We start from the raw sequence: 16,546 nt of genomic DNA on the forward strand, positions 1-16,546 counted from the left end.
AGTGGCGGGGGGGGGAGGGGGAGGGGAAGGGAGAAATTGCCAAACACTGTCTAATTGTGAGCATATTTTAAGCACAGCTTTAGCAAAAGGCAACATGTGGAAATAATTTGAGGTTGAATTTCTGTTGAAAGAGTCCGTTAACTGTTATTCTTGAACTCAGATTTAGGATTTTATTAATTTAAAACAAAGAGAAGCATGTGACTTGCAAAGACTACAAAGGAAATGGCATGGCTGAACTCTGACTTCAGGAAAGTGTAATATATTTTTCAGCGCTGAAAAGAAAGCACCAGCCCACAGGGATGCAAGTTACGAGGGGCTCTGCTCTGATCCAGGGCCAAAGTATTTTCAGGCAAGCAAGTTTTATTTACATTAGAGTTATACATTGTACCAGGGAACCATTGTCCATCATGTGGGTTGATTTAATAAGGAAGCATTACAAATATCAGGTTTTAAATTTTTTTTAAAAAGACCTCCACACTCAACACAGAGTAGGTAGGGAAAGAAAAGGAAAAAAATGAGAAAAGATGTGCTCTCTTCAGCCAGTAAGAGGAAGGTACATGGACCAGCTCTGTAAGGTCTCTTTTTCGCCTTAGTTAAGCTCAGGAAAGCTGCTCCCACTTCCTACCTGTCAGCACTTGTGATCATTTAGAAAAGACAGTTCAGATCAATGTTCCAGCCATGCTCCAAATGTGGAACATTACCTATTCTGAAGGAAGAAAGGCTCATGTTTCCATAAATCAAGCTACTTTGGTATTCTTACCAGGGATTTAAGTAAAGTGATACAGCCTTCTTCTGTTCCAGTGTGGCACTACGCAGTGAGTGCTGTCCTAGTTTCAGGAATCCCATTTCCCACCTCAGTCCCTCAGAACCACAGCCCAACCCATTCAACAGGGTCTCTTCACCCCATGTGGAATATTTGGAGTGGGGGGTGCTGCCAAGGTGACGAGGGGTGGGAAAATCAACTTCTGTCAGTCCTGTTACATATGGTCCTCTGAATTCAATCCATTTGGAGCACAGGTAGGTTTCTGAACAGGACCATCACTTCTTAAATAAAAATACTGTAACTTTTCAAACCTATGCAAACATACTAACGTATGCAACACAGGCATATTATGTACATATAAGGGTCTTCAGAACTTTTTTGCATGGCTGTGATTTTCAATGACCCCAGGTGTAAAGTTGATGCATATTCCCTCACTGAATTTCTTGTTTGGCACTATATTGCTAAAGATCCTGCATAGTTGTTTTAGAGATAAAACTCACTATTTTCATATACTTGTTTAGACATCAGAATGGCCTACAACAGGCATCCTTTGCCATAAAAGTAGTGGAGCTTATTGATCTCTTACTTATTGGGTCTGTTATTACTCAACTTTCAGATTTTTGGGCACCTGAATAAATGGAGGTATGTACCCTCCAAAATCCACTTCTTGCATTAAGATTTTCTGTAACAAATTTAATAAATAATAATATAAAAAGTCATTAATTTACTCTACAAAAGAAGTACACATTCAGCTCCACTTGCTTTCACATTCTTCTCGTTGCTAATTTTTTTAATCCTGCAAACATGCAGCACCATTTTTTATTCCTGCACATTTTTATCCCATGTATACATACAAAGGTTAGGTAAGGCACCATGCATTCAGATCAGTAACTGTAAAGTTAATCTAAATTCAAACTAACAGATGGCAATATTTTTAGACTAGTTTCTGAAGTAAAAGAGAGGGGGGGGGAATTCTCAGCAGTTATTAAAAATTGTAGCAGCCTTTTGGCAATACATTAAAACACAGTGATGCTGTGCATATAGTCTGGTGTGTAAACACAAAGCACAATAAATTTTAAACATATCATTTAATTGTTTTTAGCTCAACATGCTTATAAGCAAATTACGCAACCACTTTCCAAATGCAGTGTCACAAAGTCAGAAATGTTGTCTAGAACATCTTCATACAGCTCTTCTGTCAATCAACAGTTTAATAATACCGTGGCTGATTCAGAACAGGGCCTCTAGCGTCACACCAAGGGACAGAATTTCCCCCCACTTAGACTTATAAACCAAAGGAGTCTAACTTAGGCTATGCAGTGCCCCATTGCAATCATAGGAGAATGCAGTAACTTTAAAAACACCAGAATTAGGAGAACACTGGTCCAACCTAAGCACATGCCTCGTGATGTGCTGCTCCTGACCAGAAGATCTCTTTCATACTCTACTGCTAAGACTAGTTAAAAGATGACAAAGCAGGGACAAACTTGAATACTTACAATATCAAGTATCTCTTTGGTAAGCACTGCAGACAGACAAAATCTGGCTCTGGATTCAATGATCGGAGTGGCAGGAAAACCCACAACCACAACGGCTATGTGCCTTTTCAACATCTCTCGTCCAAATGCACTGTGAAGGAAGCAAGACAAGATTAATGAAGCAGCAGCAGCAGCAGCAGCAGCAGCAGCAGCAGCAGCAGCAATACAAGGCCTATGCTGCTCCGGGGGGTGGGGGGGTTGCTTTCGTGAAGAATGCCTGGGAGGCCACTGTTCTGACTGCTTGCCTTAGAAACACACAGCGCCTGCATACAAAGGTCTCTTTTGTTCAGTCCGGAGGTGGTCTTTCTAGAAAGGTTTCACTGTATTAAGTTCACACAAAGCTGAAAGATTCTATTTGGCAGGGGCTGGTCTTTTAGCAGGCTACTTCTAAACGGATTTGTAACTTAAACTTGAAAGTATCTTTGATAGAACACAGAAACTCCAGCTTTGGAGCTCACTCACCAAGAATTCCACCACCACCCCTCCCTTGCCAATTGCTATCTGAGCAGGCAGCTTGCACTGTGCAGAATTATCCAGGAATGCTCTGTGATTCCATGCAGTGACAAAAAACAAGGCAAGTAGGATGTGGAACCGGGCAATAATCCAGCTTCCCAAGAGTCTGGGAGTCTAACCTCCTACAGAAGTAGCTTCATATATCCCTGCTCCCATAAGTCAAATGTCAATTCCCTAACTATTTCTTCTGCTACTGCTGTAGAACCAACTATTATGCAGGGAGTTGGGAATACATCCAATTGTTACTACTTCTGCTAGAGCTAAACGATCACTATCTCCCTATATAACCTACCCAATTTTTGCTGGCATATACAACATCAAAGGTACAACAGGTGAGTCTTCATTTCCATAGATGATGAAGCCCATTTCCTTAAGCCGTCTTCGGAAATACCTGATGTTCTCAGCCAACTGTTGTATACGCTGCTTTCCTGAAAGGGAAAATCAAATGAATGAGGTTTTTGTAACTGATTCCAAAATCACATTTTGATGCCAACACAGGTGAAAATAGCTTGAGAAAGGTGGAAGCACATATTTTTAAAAAAGAATTATGAAATGCTATTATCTCCTGCCTTGGAAAAGGCTTCAATGTGGCCAAGATTATATTGACTGGAGAAACTATCCAGCCTCAGGCATTAGAAGTAGAAGACATGAGTGGGAAGAGTGGAGAAATCCCTCTAATTCTCCTTCAGCGGAGAGTGAAGGGGTTCAAATACCAGCTTAGAATGTAGAATCACTATCAGCCTCAGTTTACCATCTGCCAAGTGGTTAATGGATGATGCAAGGTCTCAACTTCCAGGATACGGAAGGTTACAAATAAATCCCCATTTGGTTTACAAGATTCAGAAATTAAAATTTGAGATTTTTTATCATTAACAGCTCTTGACTATGAGACACCAAGAATATCTGTATCATAATACTAGACGGATTTCCATGCCTATGAAAAAATGACTATGGCTTAAACATGGTTTTTGACATCTTTGGAGGACAAAGACAAAGACTTGTGTTTAACTTCACTTCATTATCCCCAGGACTTGCTGTCCTTTAGGTTCTTGAAGTGCCTGACCCAGATAGAGATAGAAAGATAGATATCTGGACAACCCCTACAGCACCTTCACCACTGATCTGTCAAGACTAATCTTGCAGCTACTTATTCAAATTATAACCAAATTTGTTGTGATGTGAAATCACTAGTATGCAACATTAGCCACATTTTCCCCACAGAGAATTTCATTTGCACTTGTTGAATAAACTAACAGATAACTAATGCATGTTTCTTGGATAGGCTGGTATTTTAAATAATTTTGCAGCAGCAGAGGATTTTCCTATAGGAAACTGATGGTAAACCTTCATTTCCAGTAAATAAGTGGCAGAGAATAAGTGGTGTGTCTGCCATCCTTTTAAGATGGTAGTCCAACCCTCTCTCTAATGGCAGCAAGGACCACCCATAGGGAGCACCAGGGTTCAACGGCAACAAATACATTTCCTCTGAACTCATCAAAGCCAAGCATAAGTTGAATTCTTATTCCACAAACAAGCAGGGGAAGCCTGCAGCATCAGTGTTTGTTTTATACCCCAGCTAGTCCTTTGATGAGAAACTGATTTCACTGGAGGACATTAGGGTTTAAAAGCAAAGTAATCACCCACAGAGGATAACAAGATCTTCCTCCCTCTACACTTGCAACACAGCTTTTCAAACAGGCATCTGTTTTGTAACTATGCGACATCCCACCCTCCAATTTCTAAAGCTTGTGATTATACTACTAACGTTGCATTCTTTTCCAATGCCTATTTCTAATGTCATCTGTGAAAGGAAACGGATATGAAAAGTTTGTGCATCTGCTTATGTTTGTGCACTGCATAATAATTCAACAGACCTTTTTAGGAGGACAAGATTAGTTTCTATGAAGTTTCAAGTGTCTGTTCCTTTACATAACACATTCAATTCACAAGAAGCTTTATTGCTGGTAAAAAGTGAAGTTTTGATGCCAAGGTACAAACATAGGTTAGGTCACTCAAAGTAGATGAAAAACTTGTTTTTATATATAGTTTGCAGCCTGTTTAAGTACACAGCTCTGATTTTGAGCACCCAGCAAAAATACAAAGGTGACTGGAGGAGCTTGAAAACAAATGCTTGCTGTTTGGAGATGCTGAGGGAGTAGAGATTGCCACGCATGCACTTATAACAAGATTAACACGCATGCACTTATAACAAGATTAACAAGCTCGGAATGAAGCACTTAAAATACTCTTCACTCTCCTTCCATGATGACAGATTGTCCACGACACCGTTATGCAGAAGTGGCACTTAGCTCTGAAGCTGCCGCTTTCTTGCCCAAGGCATCCAAAGCTAAGCACTACCCCTATCAAAAATCTCATCAAGCATCTCCCAGAGTTGCTTCTAATTAGTTCACACATCGCTACGGTTCAGGACGTACACATGCAAGGGTGTGGGAGTCTACCTTAAGCTCATGTATCATCTTCTCTCTCAGTATGCAGTGCCTTTAAGGTGAACTGGACCTTACAGGGACAAAACACCTGTGCAAGGGGATATGCAAGCAAAGAGGCAGACTAGGCTAAATAAGGCTACTCATATAAGCTCCAGTTTACATTTTACAGTTTACATTAATGGTTCTATGTGGGTTGGGGAAAGTGTACTATTGTGAATGGCAGTGTGTCAGTAGCCAAGATATGATTTTTTTCACAGTCATAGCCACATTGTGTAGAGTAAATGCACTCTAAGCTGTGTTTGCTTGGATTTGGACCCAGTCTTTTACAACTTGCACTCAAACCATCCCTCATGGAGTGTCAGCTACAACTCTCCAGTAAACCACAAATTCTATAGTTTCACTGAGTAAGAAGTGGCCATTGCAAGTGTTGGCCATCAACTAGGGAGATTCGAAATGAGATTAAACAAATATATATATATATATATATATATATATATATATATATATATCAGAAACAATATGCCTACAAATGCCAGTTGCTTTGGATCATAAGTGGGAGAGTGGTATTGAACACATGCCCTGTTGGTGGGATTCCCAGAGACATCTGCACTTTATGGTGAAAGGTAGGTAAGAAATCTTATTTAAAAGAATAAGAAGGCCAGTGAGCTTGAACTTCCCACTACTGCTTTAAAAGCATCTTATTCGCTCTTAAGAGCCAAAGAAGCTTCTGCTTGTGACAAGTACAATGAAGTTGACTTTCACCACATCTTCAATTTCCAGGCAATTGTAGCATTATATAAAAACACTCTAAAACACTCTAAAAACAACACTGAGACTAAGAATAACAGACATTTTAGAACTTGCCATTAAATTCAGAGGATGTATATTCACAGCAGTATTATTAAGTATTAATGCAAACATAAATCTGTCAAACATGATAAACACTAGTTGAAACAAAATAAAAAACAACCTTCCAGTAGCATCTTAGAGACCAGCTAAGTTTGTTATTGGTATGAGCTTTCGTGAGCATGCACACTTCTCAGATACCAAGTGTGCATGCACATGAAAGCTCATACCAATAACAAACTTAGTTGGTCTCTAAGGTACTACTGGAAGGAATTTTTTTATTTTGTTTAGACTACGGCAGACCAACACGGCTACCTACCTGCAATGATAAACCCTAAACAGTGAACAGCAAATTTCCATTTAAGAAGCATTGCTGTGAATGTTCCAAGTACTATTCTACAAGTATGAAACTACCACTTGCAATATCCCCGGTTTCAAGGACCAGACTAGTTAAGGAGTATTTTCTCCATTTTATGGGAGTTTAACTATGTTGCCATTAAGTGGAATACATATCAGTTTTTTGGCTTGAAACCAGCCAAAGGTCTGGCAATCCCGTGACATTTCCTGCTCCTGGAAGCTAGACAAATTGCACCAATTCCCTCTCCCATAGTCTCCTGTGCCACCATCCACACTGATGGAAGATATTCCCCACCCCCCAAAAAAACCCCTTGAGAGAATTTTCAGGGGTTACAGAAAGCAATGAGCAAAAATGACACACAACCCATTTGTGAGCAAGAGGCTCTGAACACAGAATTACACTTATGGGATCTCTAGATTCAACACGTTTTTAGTTTGTAGGTATGGCGGCAAATTAAAAAGAATCATTACTTTAATCAATTAAAGACCCAAAATTAGTAAGAATTATCAGTGTCAACAGATGATCATATGCATGGAAAGGCCATAAGGAGCCAGATTTATGCCACATGATCAAGCAAAACAATTTTTACCTTGCATCAACTGGGCCTACTGCAGAACACTTATATTTTCACTAGTCTAGGGACAGCACCTATTATGACAATTATTATACATATACTTTACTAAATCTAGTTAAGTTCCATTGCTAAAACCACTATGAGCTCATCCAGGTTAGGTGAACAATATTCAGTTCTGCCCATTTCCCATACAATTTCAACTTTGTGGATTTTTTTTTAATAAAAAAACCCCCTATGCACTCCAGAGTTGTTCACCTGAAAGCTCAATTGTTCCCAAAGAAAATTAAGATGTAGTGGAAACAAGGTTGTTTAATAGCACAGCCTTTTCAACAGTGTGAACTTGAAATCCAGCGTTTAATTTTTATTATGTGTGCTGTCTGTCAGGGCCAGGGGGGCTCATAAAACACTAATTTCCTGCAAATTCAAGCTTCAGGCTTCTACCACATTTGCCATTTTTAAAGTGAGTGTGTGCTGTCTTCAGTTTTACAAGTAGCTGGCCCACAGTTTAATCAGAAATTCACAATGGAATCTGGGACATTATGTAAGTACGGATCAAATAAAAGTTAATATGTATTATTACAAGAGAAGGCACATAAGACTAGGAGAAGAAATAAGAAAAACGTTTATTCGCATTTCCACTGTAATTCTGGCCACATTCAACCTAACAAGGCTTAGGTAACTGGCTGCATTTATATGCTTTCCTGGTTTTGATTTGAGAAAAACTGGGGGAAATTGTTTAAACATTTATTCGGGGTGGGTGTGGAGAAGATGGCCACAATTCTTAAGGCCTGCTCCATAAAGCTGCTGGCAGTTGAATGACACTACTCTCTCTCTCCTCAGTTACCGGGAGAAATTGGCACATCTGCTTCTCTTGGGCTTAGTGCTGCACAAAAGACAATGGAATATAGCATGTATGGAGTCACTGACAAATCTAGCTGGAATGCAAGAGAACTGAAAGAACAATAGTGGGCTAGTCCAGGTTTGTACTCAATTTAGAGCTAGGTGGCATTGAGTGGTTATTTATTTGGTACAATTTATACCATAAAAACCTCAAATAATTACCAAGAAAACATAGGTAAAATCAGCAAAACTTTAAAAAACAAATGTATATTGCATTTCTGAGAATAACTGCCTATGTCAATAGAAAGAGCGTTTCAAAGCACAGATACTGCCCCACTTAAAGATCCAACTCCTCTCAAATGGACTTGCAAATTATATGACGCATGTAGAAGTCAAAGTTCTGCTGGTCAAAGTGGTAGAAGAGGCACACGTGGGGCAAGGCGAACCTTCAAGTAAGCTGGCCCCAAGCTATTAAGGCTTTACAGACCAACAGTAAAACTATGAACGTAAAGTAACAACTCACCAGCCATTGCAAATCTTTGAGCAGAGGTGTACTATGGTGATGGAATCTCATGCCTATTTAAAGCTCATCAGTATTATAGGTGCATAGTATCATCACTTTATCAAGAACTGTAATTAAAGTATTGTGGCACAAGTTCTTGGATGTGAGAAATGTTCCTGTTTATGGAGAATTCCCGAAAGACATACACATATCTTCATACACAAGTATAAACCAGTTGTATATACAAAATATAAACAAGAAATCCTGGTGTAAGTGAATGTACTGCTTATTAGGAGTTTGGTCCATCGGGCATGGGACAAGCTTCAGCTACAACAACTAAAGGGCGGGGCGGGGGTTCTGGCCCCAAGCACTAGATGAATTGGGAAAGAGGCAGCAGGAAACCACTTGCCAGTAGTTTTGAATCTCTTGGGGTAAAAGAAATGCCTACTCCAAGAACCAGATACTGCTCCCTGTATGACTAATACATCATGGATTCCTAAGGTTGGCTAAAAGAGCTGAGGAAGTGTATTCTGTATTTGGACTGCATTTACAACCAGATGAATAATGCTTTAGGCATGTTCTGAAAGCCAGAGGAAATGTAAGTTGGGTTTTGTGACCAAAAAACCCCTGCTCCGTATAACTCTAATTCATTTCTAACTTGGGCGTCAGAAGACAAAACTCATTTGATGCTGCTGCAAATAGATGTGAAACTTCACTATTTGTTCAAAGAACAGAAAACCGTACCCTGCCCTCACCTACAGATACACACACAGACCATGTGCCCTCCAGATCTGAACTTACTAAATGGAGAGGCCATATAGCTTTACACCCTAAAACCAGAAATCTGGCAACATCAGTGTGTTGATGGCATCTCCAAATCTTTGGAGACTCATCTGATAGCTTTACATACTTATTCAACAGGGAGACATTGACCCACACTAGAAATTGTGACAGCAGGGGCCCATTCTAAACTAGACACTTTTCAGTTTAGTTTGGCACCAAGTACTTACACAACTCCAATACTTCAAGTGTTCACACCTTTAGAAGGGAGGAAGATTGGGAAAAATCTAAACAACTTGACCTCGCTCATGTGACCTCCTTGGCCCAATCAGTGAGACCTTATTGCCCTCGCCTACATGGCCTCCTTGGCTACAGGCCACCCCATCAGGTGCAAGGGTTACCAGATGCCACTGGAATACAGCATATGTGGGGACACTGGGATGAGGTATGTGTACCTCACCTCCTCCTTACTTTCAGCCCACACATTCAGGCAAGTAACCCAACAGGGATTAGGAGAGCTCTTTACAAGTTCTCTTCTGCTGAACTCAGAGCTCCACATGATGGATTACTTAACTGTGATTCTCAGAGCAGTCCTGCAGAAGCACGACTGTCCAAAACTCTTCAAATCTGACCACTAGGCATGCATGTAGGACAGGCAGGTGGGATTAATATGACAAAATGGACAAAAACATTTCAACTAGATGCATAGAAACTGATTTAAGAGAGGTCTCTATTTCTGTAGAAACAAGGTGGCTACGTATATGTCCTGAACCTCTGGCATAGAAGTAGAAAAAGCTTTGGAACCCATGCTCTAGCCTGAAGGAATGTATCTTGGAAACTTTGCCAGTATTTTCTTTCCAGCCAACAGCTTTGTTTCCCCTTGGTGAAATCCAAGAAACTGCAAAGGTAGCTGAAAATAGAGGCAAGTTAAGTACCAAAATGTTATAGTTCCTGTGGTTCACTAATGTTTTATGCTGGTTACGATTTACATGCTTTCCATACAACTGGCTCTGAAATCAGCAGGCACAATGCACAGTATCAGTAACATTGCATTTCATAATTGATATTATGGTATTATGATACGGTTAGCGCTGCTCTCCACATGTTGAAAGCACTGAATTTTCAAAGTCAGTTCTAAAAGCTAGCTTCCATTTCTTTTTTGACTAACCTGTGAAAATGTACCATTTATTATTAGATGGTATAATGCATGATCAATAAGCTAGATTCCTCATACCTTTAATTCAGAGCGATGCAAACCCCTGATCTGCCATGCTGGAGAGGGGCCTGGATGGGACAGAGATGTTCCAGCCCTGTCTGGGTTCACTGGTGGGAGCACTCTACCAACAGGAGAGCCCCAATATGCCCCCACCCAGTCAACCAACTCTTCCTCTTGGTCTCAATTATGCAGAGTTGGGAAAACTGTAACCCTCCAGCTCCCATCAACCCCGATTCAACACAGCCCAAATGGTCAGGGATTATGGAAGTCCTTATCCCTGATCTAAAGCAAAGCTAGAAACTCATTAGCACACTGTGTACTTTCATACCCTTTAATCCTGCCAGTTGAAAAACTAGAATTACTTAATCAGTTGCGTACATTTGCTATCTTATCTTTATTCTTACAGAAAGCCCTCCCTAAGCAACTAAATTACTGCCTCAATGACAGCATACAGCCAAGGAGTATGTTTCTCTGACATTACCCTCCCATTAAAGACTGTCAAAAGAAACTAACTAATGGGTTGGATGAGTCCAGTTATTTGTCAGAAATGGTGCTGGGCATGCATGCTAAGCTGTTGAGATGCTAGCCAATGAATCTAATAGTTTGATAAAACTCAGAACTGTCAGTGTCCACCATGCATTTTCATGGCCAGAGGGAATCAAACTAGCACCTCCTCATTACAACCAAAATGCTCTTCTGAATTTCAGCACAGCTTCCAAATTTATTTTAACCTCTGGCCAATCTCCCTATACATGCCAAAATCCACAGCCACAAAAACAAACAAAGCACTGATCAAAATAGTTTCCCTACACAACATTTTTGAAACCTATAATGAAGTATACTACTTGAATCACAAAAGTTCAAGTCCAGGACCAGATAGCATTTACTTGCAAGAAGATATGTTTTAGTACTAAACCCCCTGCAACATCCCACCTTGTGAGAACTCTTCATTTGGAACTGCCAACTGTGCTTGCAAGAGACCAATCTTACTCTGTCCATGTAGAAATTATATCCTTAAAGGAAACAATCATTCCACTTCAGTCTGGAAAGAGATCATCCATCATCTGTATTTGGACAATGCCAACAAGCTCCCCAGGCAAATGGTGCCTCTGGGGCTGGCCAGGGGGTGCTGGTTGCCAGGAACTGAATTGGCCTCTGAGTAAGCAAGCAAACGGGCAAGGAAATCCAGTCAGCCAGTCCAACAGCCCTTGCTGTTGGGAATGGACAGGTAAGTCCCAGGCCCCTGTGGGGTAGTGAGGAGGCGCCTCTCTATGGGGCAGGAGGGAGCTCAGAGACCAGGGACGGTGGCAGCGGCTGCCCAGACGACTCTCAAGGAGAGGAGAGAGGAGAGGAGGTTGAGGAAACACTCCACAAGGGAGGGTGTTCGAAAAAGGGTGAGGCTGCCAGATCTGCAGGCAAGGGGGTGACATAACTGGGCTCCTGAGCCCCACTGGGGTGCCGCAGAAAGAATGTAGTTGATCAAGGGAGCCATGGACTCAAAAAGGTTGAAAACGTTTGCCTTATGTATACCACAGTGAGATAGTAGATAGCACTAAGTGGGATTTAAAGCATAGGGGGTGTAATAAAGTGGCATTTTTGCTGCACACTCTTCTTAATCAGATATTTTCTGCATAAACACTAATGTTCTGGACCTCCTCCAACCCCTGGGCCACTTTGAGAGGTTCAGCCACCTGATATTTTTATGACACCAGGTGACAACTTCAAAGGGTCTCACTGTCAGCACCACAACAAAAGATGCTTTGTCCATTTGCTGTGCCTGCAAGCAGCCTTTTTTCTTCTGCAGACCAGCAAAGGTGTCTGCAAAGCATGGGTATAGCCAAGGGGTAGCAGCTGTCCCCCCTAAATCAAGTAAATAAATAAAAATACTTAACTCACCAATTGCATCACAGATAGCTTAGTTCTGCCCCCCCCCCCCCGAAATAAATCCTGGCTACACCCATACTGCAAAGTTTGTCAGCAATATCAGCCCATCCTGCTTGCTAACGAATAACCAGAAATGTGCTTTAAGCTCCCAATTGTCCCTTTGCATCTGTGTTTTAACTTGTTCCGCACCTAACATGAAACAGTCAAGAGTGGCCCATCCACAGATCTCCATTCTGCTCTAGGTTTTATCATTTACAAAGGTTTACTAGACCTGGCATGTGTTGCCAAACTTAGAAAGATTCAGCACCCTGTATTAGCCACAATGTACAAAACACAGCTAAAGATGTGTACAACAGCTTTAAGCAGAAGTTTTAATAGAAATTAAATTGTTTCGCTGGTGTATAAAAATGATTCCACCCCCTTCCCTTCATATTTCAGCTGCAGATTCAAAGCAGTGTGTGACCTCTCATGTACAATAGCCAGGCTATTTGTAATTTAATATGAGGACATCTCAGCTGTCATAACACCATGATGATTGCTAAGCAAATCTGGCATTTGAGACGTGCCATGCGTTTATTCCTATAGACTGTGGACCAGTGCTTTCCGCTTTTATGCTGGAGTACAGCAGTTGATGCTCTGCTTATAACATAATCCTCCCCACCCCCCACACTTGCTTTAAGCTGCATGACAGATTCTTGGCAGTAGAAATACAACAGCTTTTAAACATTTTATCAGCTCATCTTCTCCTCTGAGCGGCCGTTTACCCTAAAGTTTGCATTGATCTGGGTATCCTATTTTAAAGGGAAGTATCCATGTTAGCCAACATGTATGAGTTAATAGTAAATACTAGCCACAACATCAACTCATAGCAAAGCTTTATGCGGTGTAACTCAGTGGGACAGCTTCATTTACTCTGCAGATGTAAAATATGTTGTCCTACAACATTTTACTAGTCTGTGCTACAACACATCTGTCCTTTTGCATTGAGAAGTGCTGATTGGGCTGACATTAAAGTCAAATATTTGGGATTTGAATAGTGAGTGATCCCAAAGGCCTGCTTGTTAAATTCTTTGCACTTCAGAGGGTCTCAAATTACACTGCACAATTATTAGCTTCTACAAGATTAACACCTTGAGAATATAATGTAAACACAAAACAGTAAGTAGTAATGAGCAACCAGGGCCAAAGCAGCAAATGTGTTAAATGCATGAACACATTTAAAACACCTTTTGTGTTATCTTTAAATAGCACCTGGGAGGCAGGGAGATACTGAACCCCTTTGTTCCCATAGTGCAGAAATCCACATCCCACTGCAGATCTGCTATTCCTCTGGGGAGGGAAGCTTGTCCCTGGTACCAGTGGCAAAGAGAAAGAACAAGCAAGTGACAGACCAGGTCAGATGAATTTACTGACTACTAACAGAGCCTCTATGCAAAGGATGAGGGTGTTTGCTTGTACTCAACTAGAAGGTTATCAAGTTCTGAACATCAGCATCAACTACAGTTCTCATACTTGTCACTGGCAAGATTAAGAAACAAACAAGCTGCATCAGAATATAACTGTTGTGCTTAAACTGTGGTTCATGAACTACATGAGCCAGTTATGTAGCTTTTATTTGGTCCCTGAAATCATGATGAAAATAGATTTAATGCACCAGGTTTCCCGAGTCTCTATTATTTGCTGCAGAAGTTTCTACTTGGTGTAGATTTAGAAGCATTTAAGTGGGAAACTCCTCACTTCTTCAGAACTGACAGTGGACATATACATATTTTTAATTGGAATGATTTGTTAACCAAGGGCAGAATCAAGTGAGAAGCAACTGTGCTGGGGGCCTTATGAATTACCTTCCATAGAACGGCCTTTAGGTAAAAGAATGTGCTCATTCACAAAGAGCAACCGACAGTGATGCTCCTTGGGACAATTGTTATTGCACCCATATGTCCTATTAGACGGGAACAATAATATAAAAATTGGAGAGCCTGGGGACAAAAATATGGACCAGGTAGCACACTTCCATTTAGCTTTTCTTCTGAGATCTAGTAATATTTTACAACTTCAGAAGCAATTGCCTTTGTTCACAAGACTTAAACATTTGAGAATAAATATTTTTAGATGGAACTTAATAACAAGCAATATGGGTGAAAGCATAAGCGACTAGGAGTGTGGCATTGCAATCTCTTCAGTAACATTTTATTTTTCTAAATTCCTGCTAATACTAGAAAAGAATCTTCCAATAAACTCCTAGTCCAAGAGTGCTTGAAGCACATGCATGGCGGCTGCCTAGCCCAAACCACGGAGGAGTGTTTACTGTTACCGTAGAGAAAATTGTTTGGTCTCCTCTATATCTGAACACACAGCCAAGTGTGTTCAGTATTAGCAGTGAAGCCTTTCCACCACTGACAACAACTGTCAACAATGCCTCATTACATTTTGTTGCTAAGCCTATGGGTTTTACAGGTTGGCATACAGTTCACTTGAACAGTATGCCCCCTCTTTTCAGAAGGGGAGAAAACTGGTTAAGCACATTCTGTTTGATAAGGTTGCACTACTCATACAATAACTGGCATCTATTACTGCAAGAATATATACATCTCTTGTTCTGAGGTCATTGGATTTGAAGCTTCAAATTCACAAGTCAAGCTCTTTCCATTCAGTGATCTTTTCTTCATTCGGCATTCATGGAAGAAAGGATTTTGTCTGCCCCCCTACACGGCATGGTCAGATCAGCAACTTGCATTTTGTCAACATCTCTAACCACTGAAATGGCATGTCATACAAGCATACCAGAATCTGTAATCACGGACACCACCATCTGCACCCATGCCAATGGCAGACAGATGAAACACATGAAGTGCCAGGTTTCAAAAGAAATAAAAACTATTAGTCTTGGAAAGGGAGGAGACTAGGACTATGTCTGCTGAACTGACAGCCATGCTTTGATCTTTAAACACACACCTCAGCAGATATAGAATAAAACCCAAAATGCATTGTCCTCATACATTCAAAAGTAACTGTAAACATATAGAGAACAAGGGTTAGGGTTAGCCTTTGGGCAGTAAACATGCTCATCCCATAACCTTTTGTCCAAGAGTGCTTGTAAGTTGTATGGGTAATTCTGACCAACAAGCAACAGAGGGTGGGAACATCAGGAACATGTACAAATACCACTTTCTTTACAAGCCATGGAATTTGCAGACTTCAGAGGAGAGTGTTCTATGAGGGATGTTTACAAGGCGTTTCATGGAAACAATTTAGTCGTTTAATATAACAGGGAGTGCAGAGTATATTTACCATCTGCTTCTTTTTCCTAGAAAGGCCAATATCAAAGCCTAACCACCCTTCTGAATTCAGAGAAACAATATGATTAAATGAAAAAAGTTTTGTGCACATGACGAGTATAGGAAAACAGAGAAATCTTCTTTCCTTTTAGAGTTTCGAAGCAACTTGCTCATCTCCCATTTTTCTCCAGTAAAGGTAAAGGGACCCCTGACCATTAGGTCCAGTCGTGCCCCACTCTGGGGTTGCGGCGCTCATCTCGCTTTATTGGTCGAGGGAGCCGGCGTACAGCTTCCGGGTCATGTGGTCAGCATGACTAAGCTGCTTCTGGCGAACCAGAGCAGCGCACGGAAACACCATTTACCTTCCCGCCGGAGCAGTACCTATTTATCTACTTGTATTTTGATGTGCTTTCAAACTGCTAGGTTGGCAGGAGCAGGGACCGAGGAACGGGAACTCACCCTGTCGCAGGGATTTGAACTGCTGACCTTCTGATCGGCAAGTCCTAGGCTCTGTGGTTTAACCCTCAGCGCCACCCGCGTCCCCTATTTTTCTCCAGAGTTTATTGCTAATCAGTTACTTCTACAAAAATCACTAATCTTACAAAAAGGAAAATGATGTATGGGAAAATGCAATATATTCAGGCAGTCCAATAGAGAATACATTCCACATTAGGATGCATTATCCTGGAATGCAAGAAATTCAGATAATAGAATCATAGAATTGTAGAGTTGGAAGGGACACTGATGATCATCCAGTCCAACCCACTGCAATGCAGGAATTTGCAACTGTCCCATATGAGGATTGAGCCTGCAACCGTGGCATTAACAGCACCACACTCTAACCAACTGAGCTATCCAATGCCCAAGACTATCCGTTAATTCATTTTTATATGTAAAATGGACTACAATACTTTAAAGTTAGATAATGTTCATGCACCCTGGAAAAGGAAACAACCCACTATTAAAATTGGAAGCAAAGCTTAAATATTTGAGGCCACATCACTGAT

General features: G+C 40.9%; 1 protein-coding gene across 3 annotated transcripts in view; it reads right to left on the reverse strand.

Moving 5' to 3' along the window:
- The window catches only part of SPTLC2 (serine palmitoyltransferase long chain base subunit 2), a 67,798-nt gene that overhangs the window by 7,535 nt on the left and 43,717 nt on the right, over positions 1-16,546 (reverse strand). For all 3 annotated transcript variants that reach the window (XM_083448286.1, XM_083448285.1, XM_083448287.1), the window contains exons 10-11: positions 3,107-3,242; positions 2,263-2,392 (exon numbers count right to left, since the gene is read on the reverse strand). In XM_083448286.1, the coding sequence (XP_083304412.1) occupies positions 2,263-2,392; positions 3,107-3,242 (266 nt within the window). The remainder of the gene's footprint in view (positions 1-2,262; positions 2,393-3,106; positions 3,243-16,546) is intronic.

Source organism: Podarcis tiliguerta (genome assembly GCF_965153285.1).
Source record: "Podarcis tiliguerta genome assembly, chromosome: 1".
Lineage (NCBI taxonomy): Eukaryota > Metazoa > Chordata > Lepidosauria > Squamata > Lacertidae > Podarcis > Podarcis tiliguerta.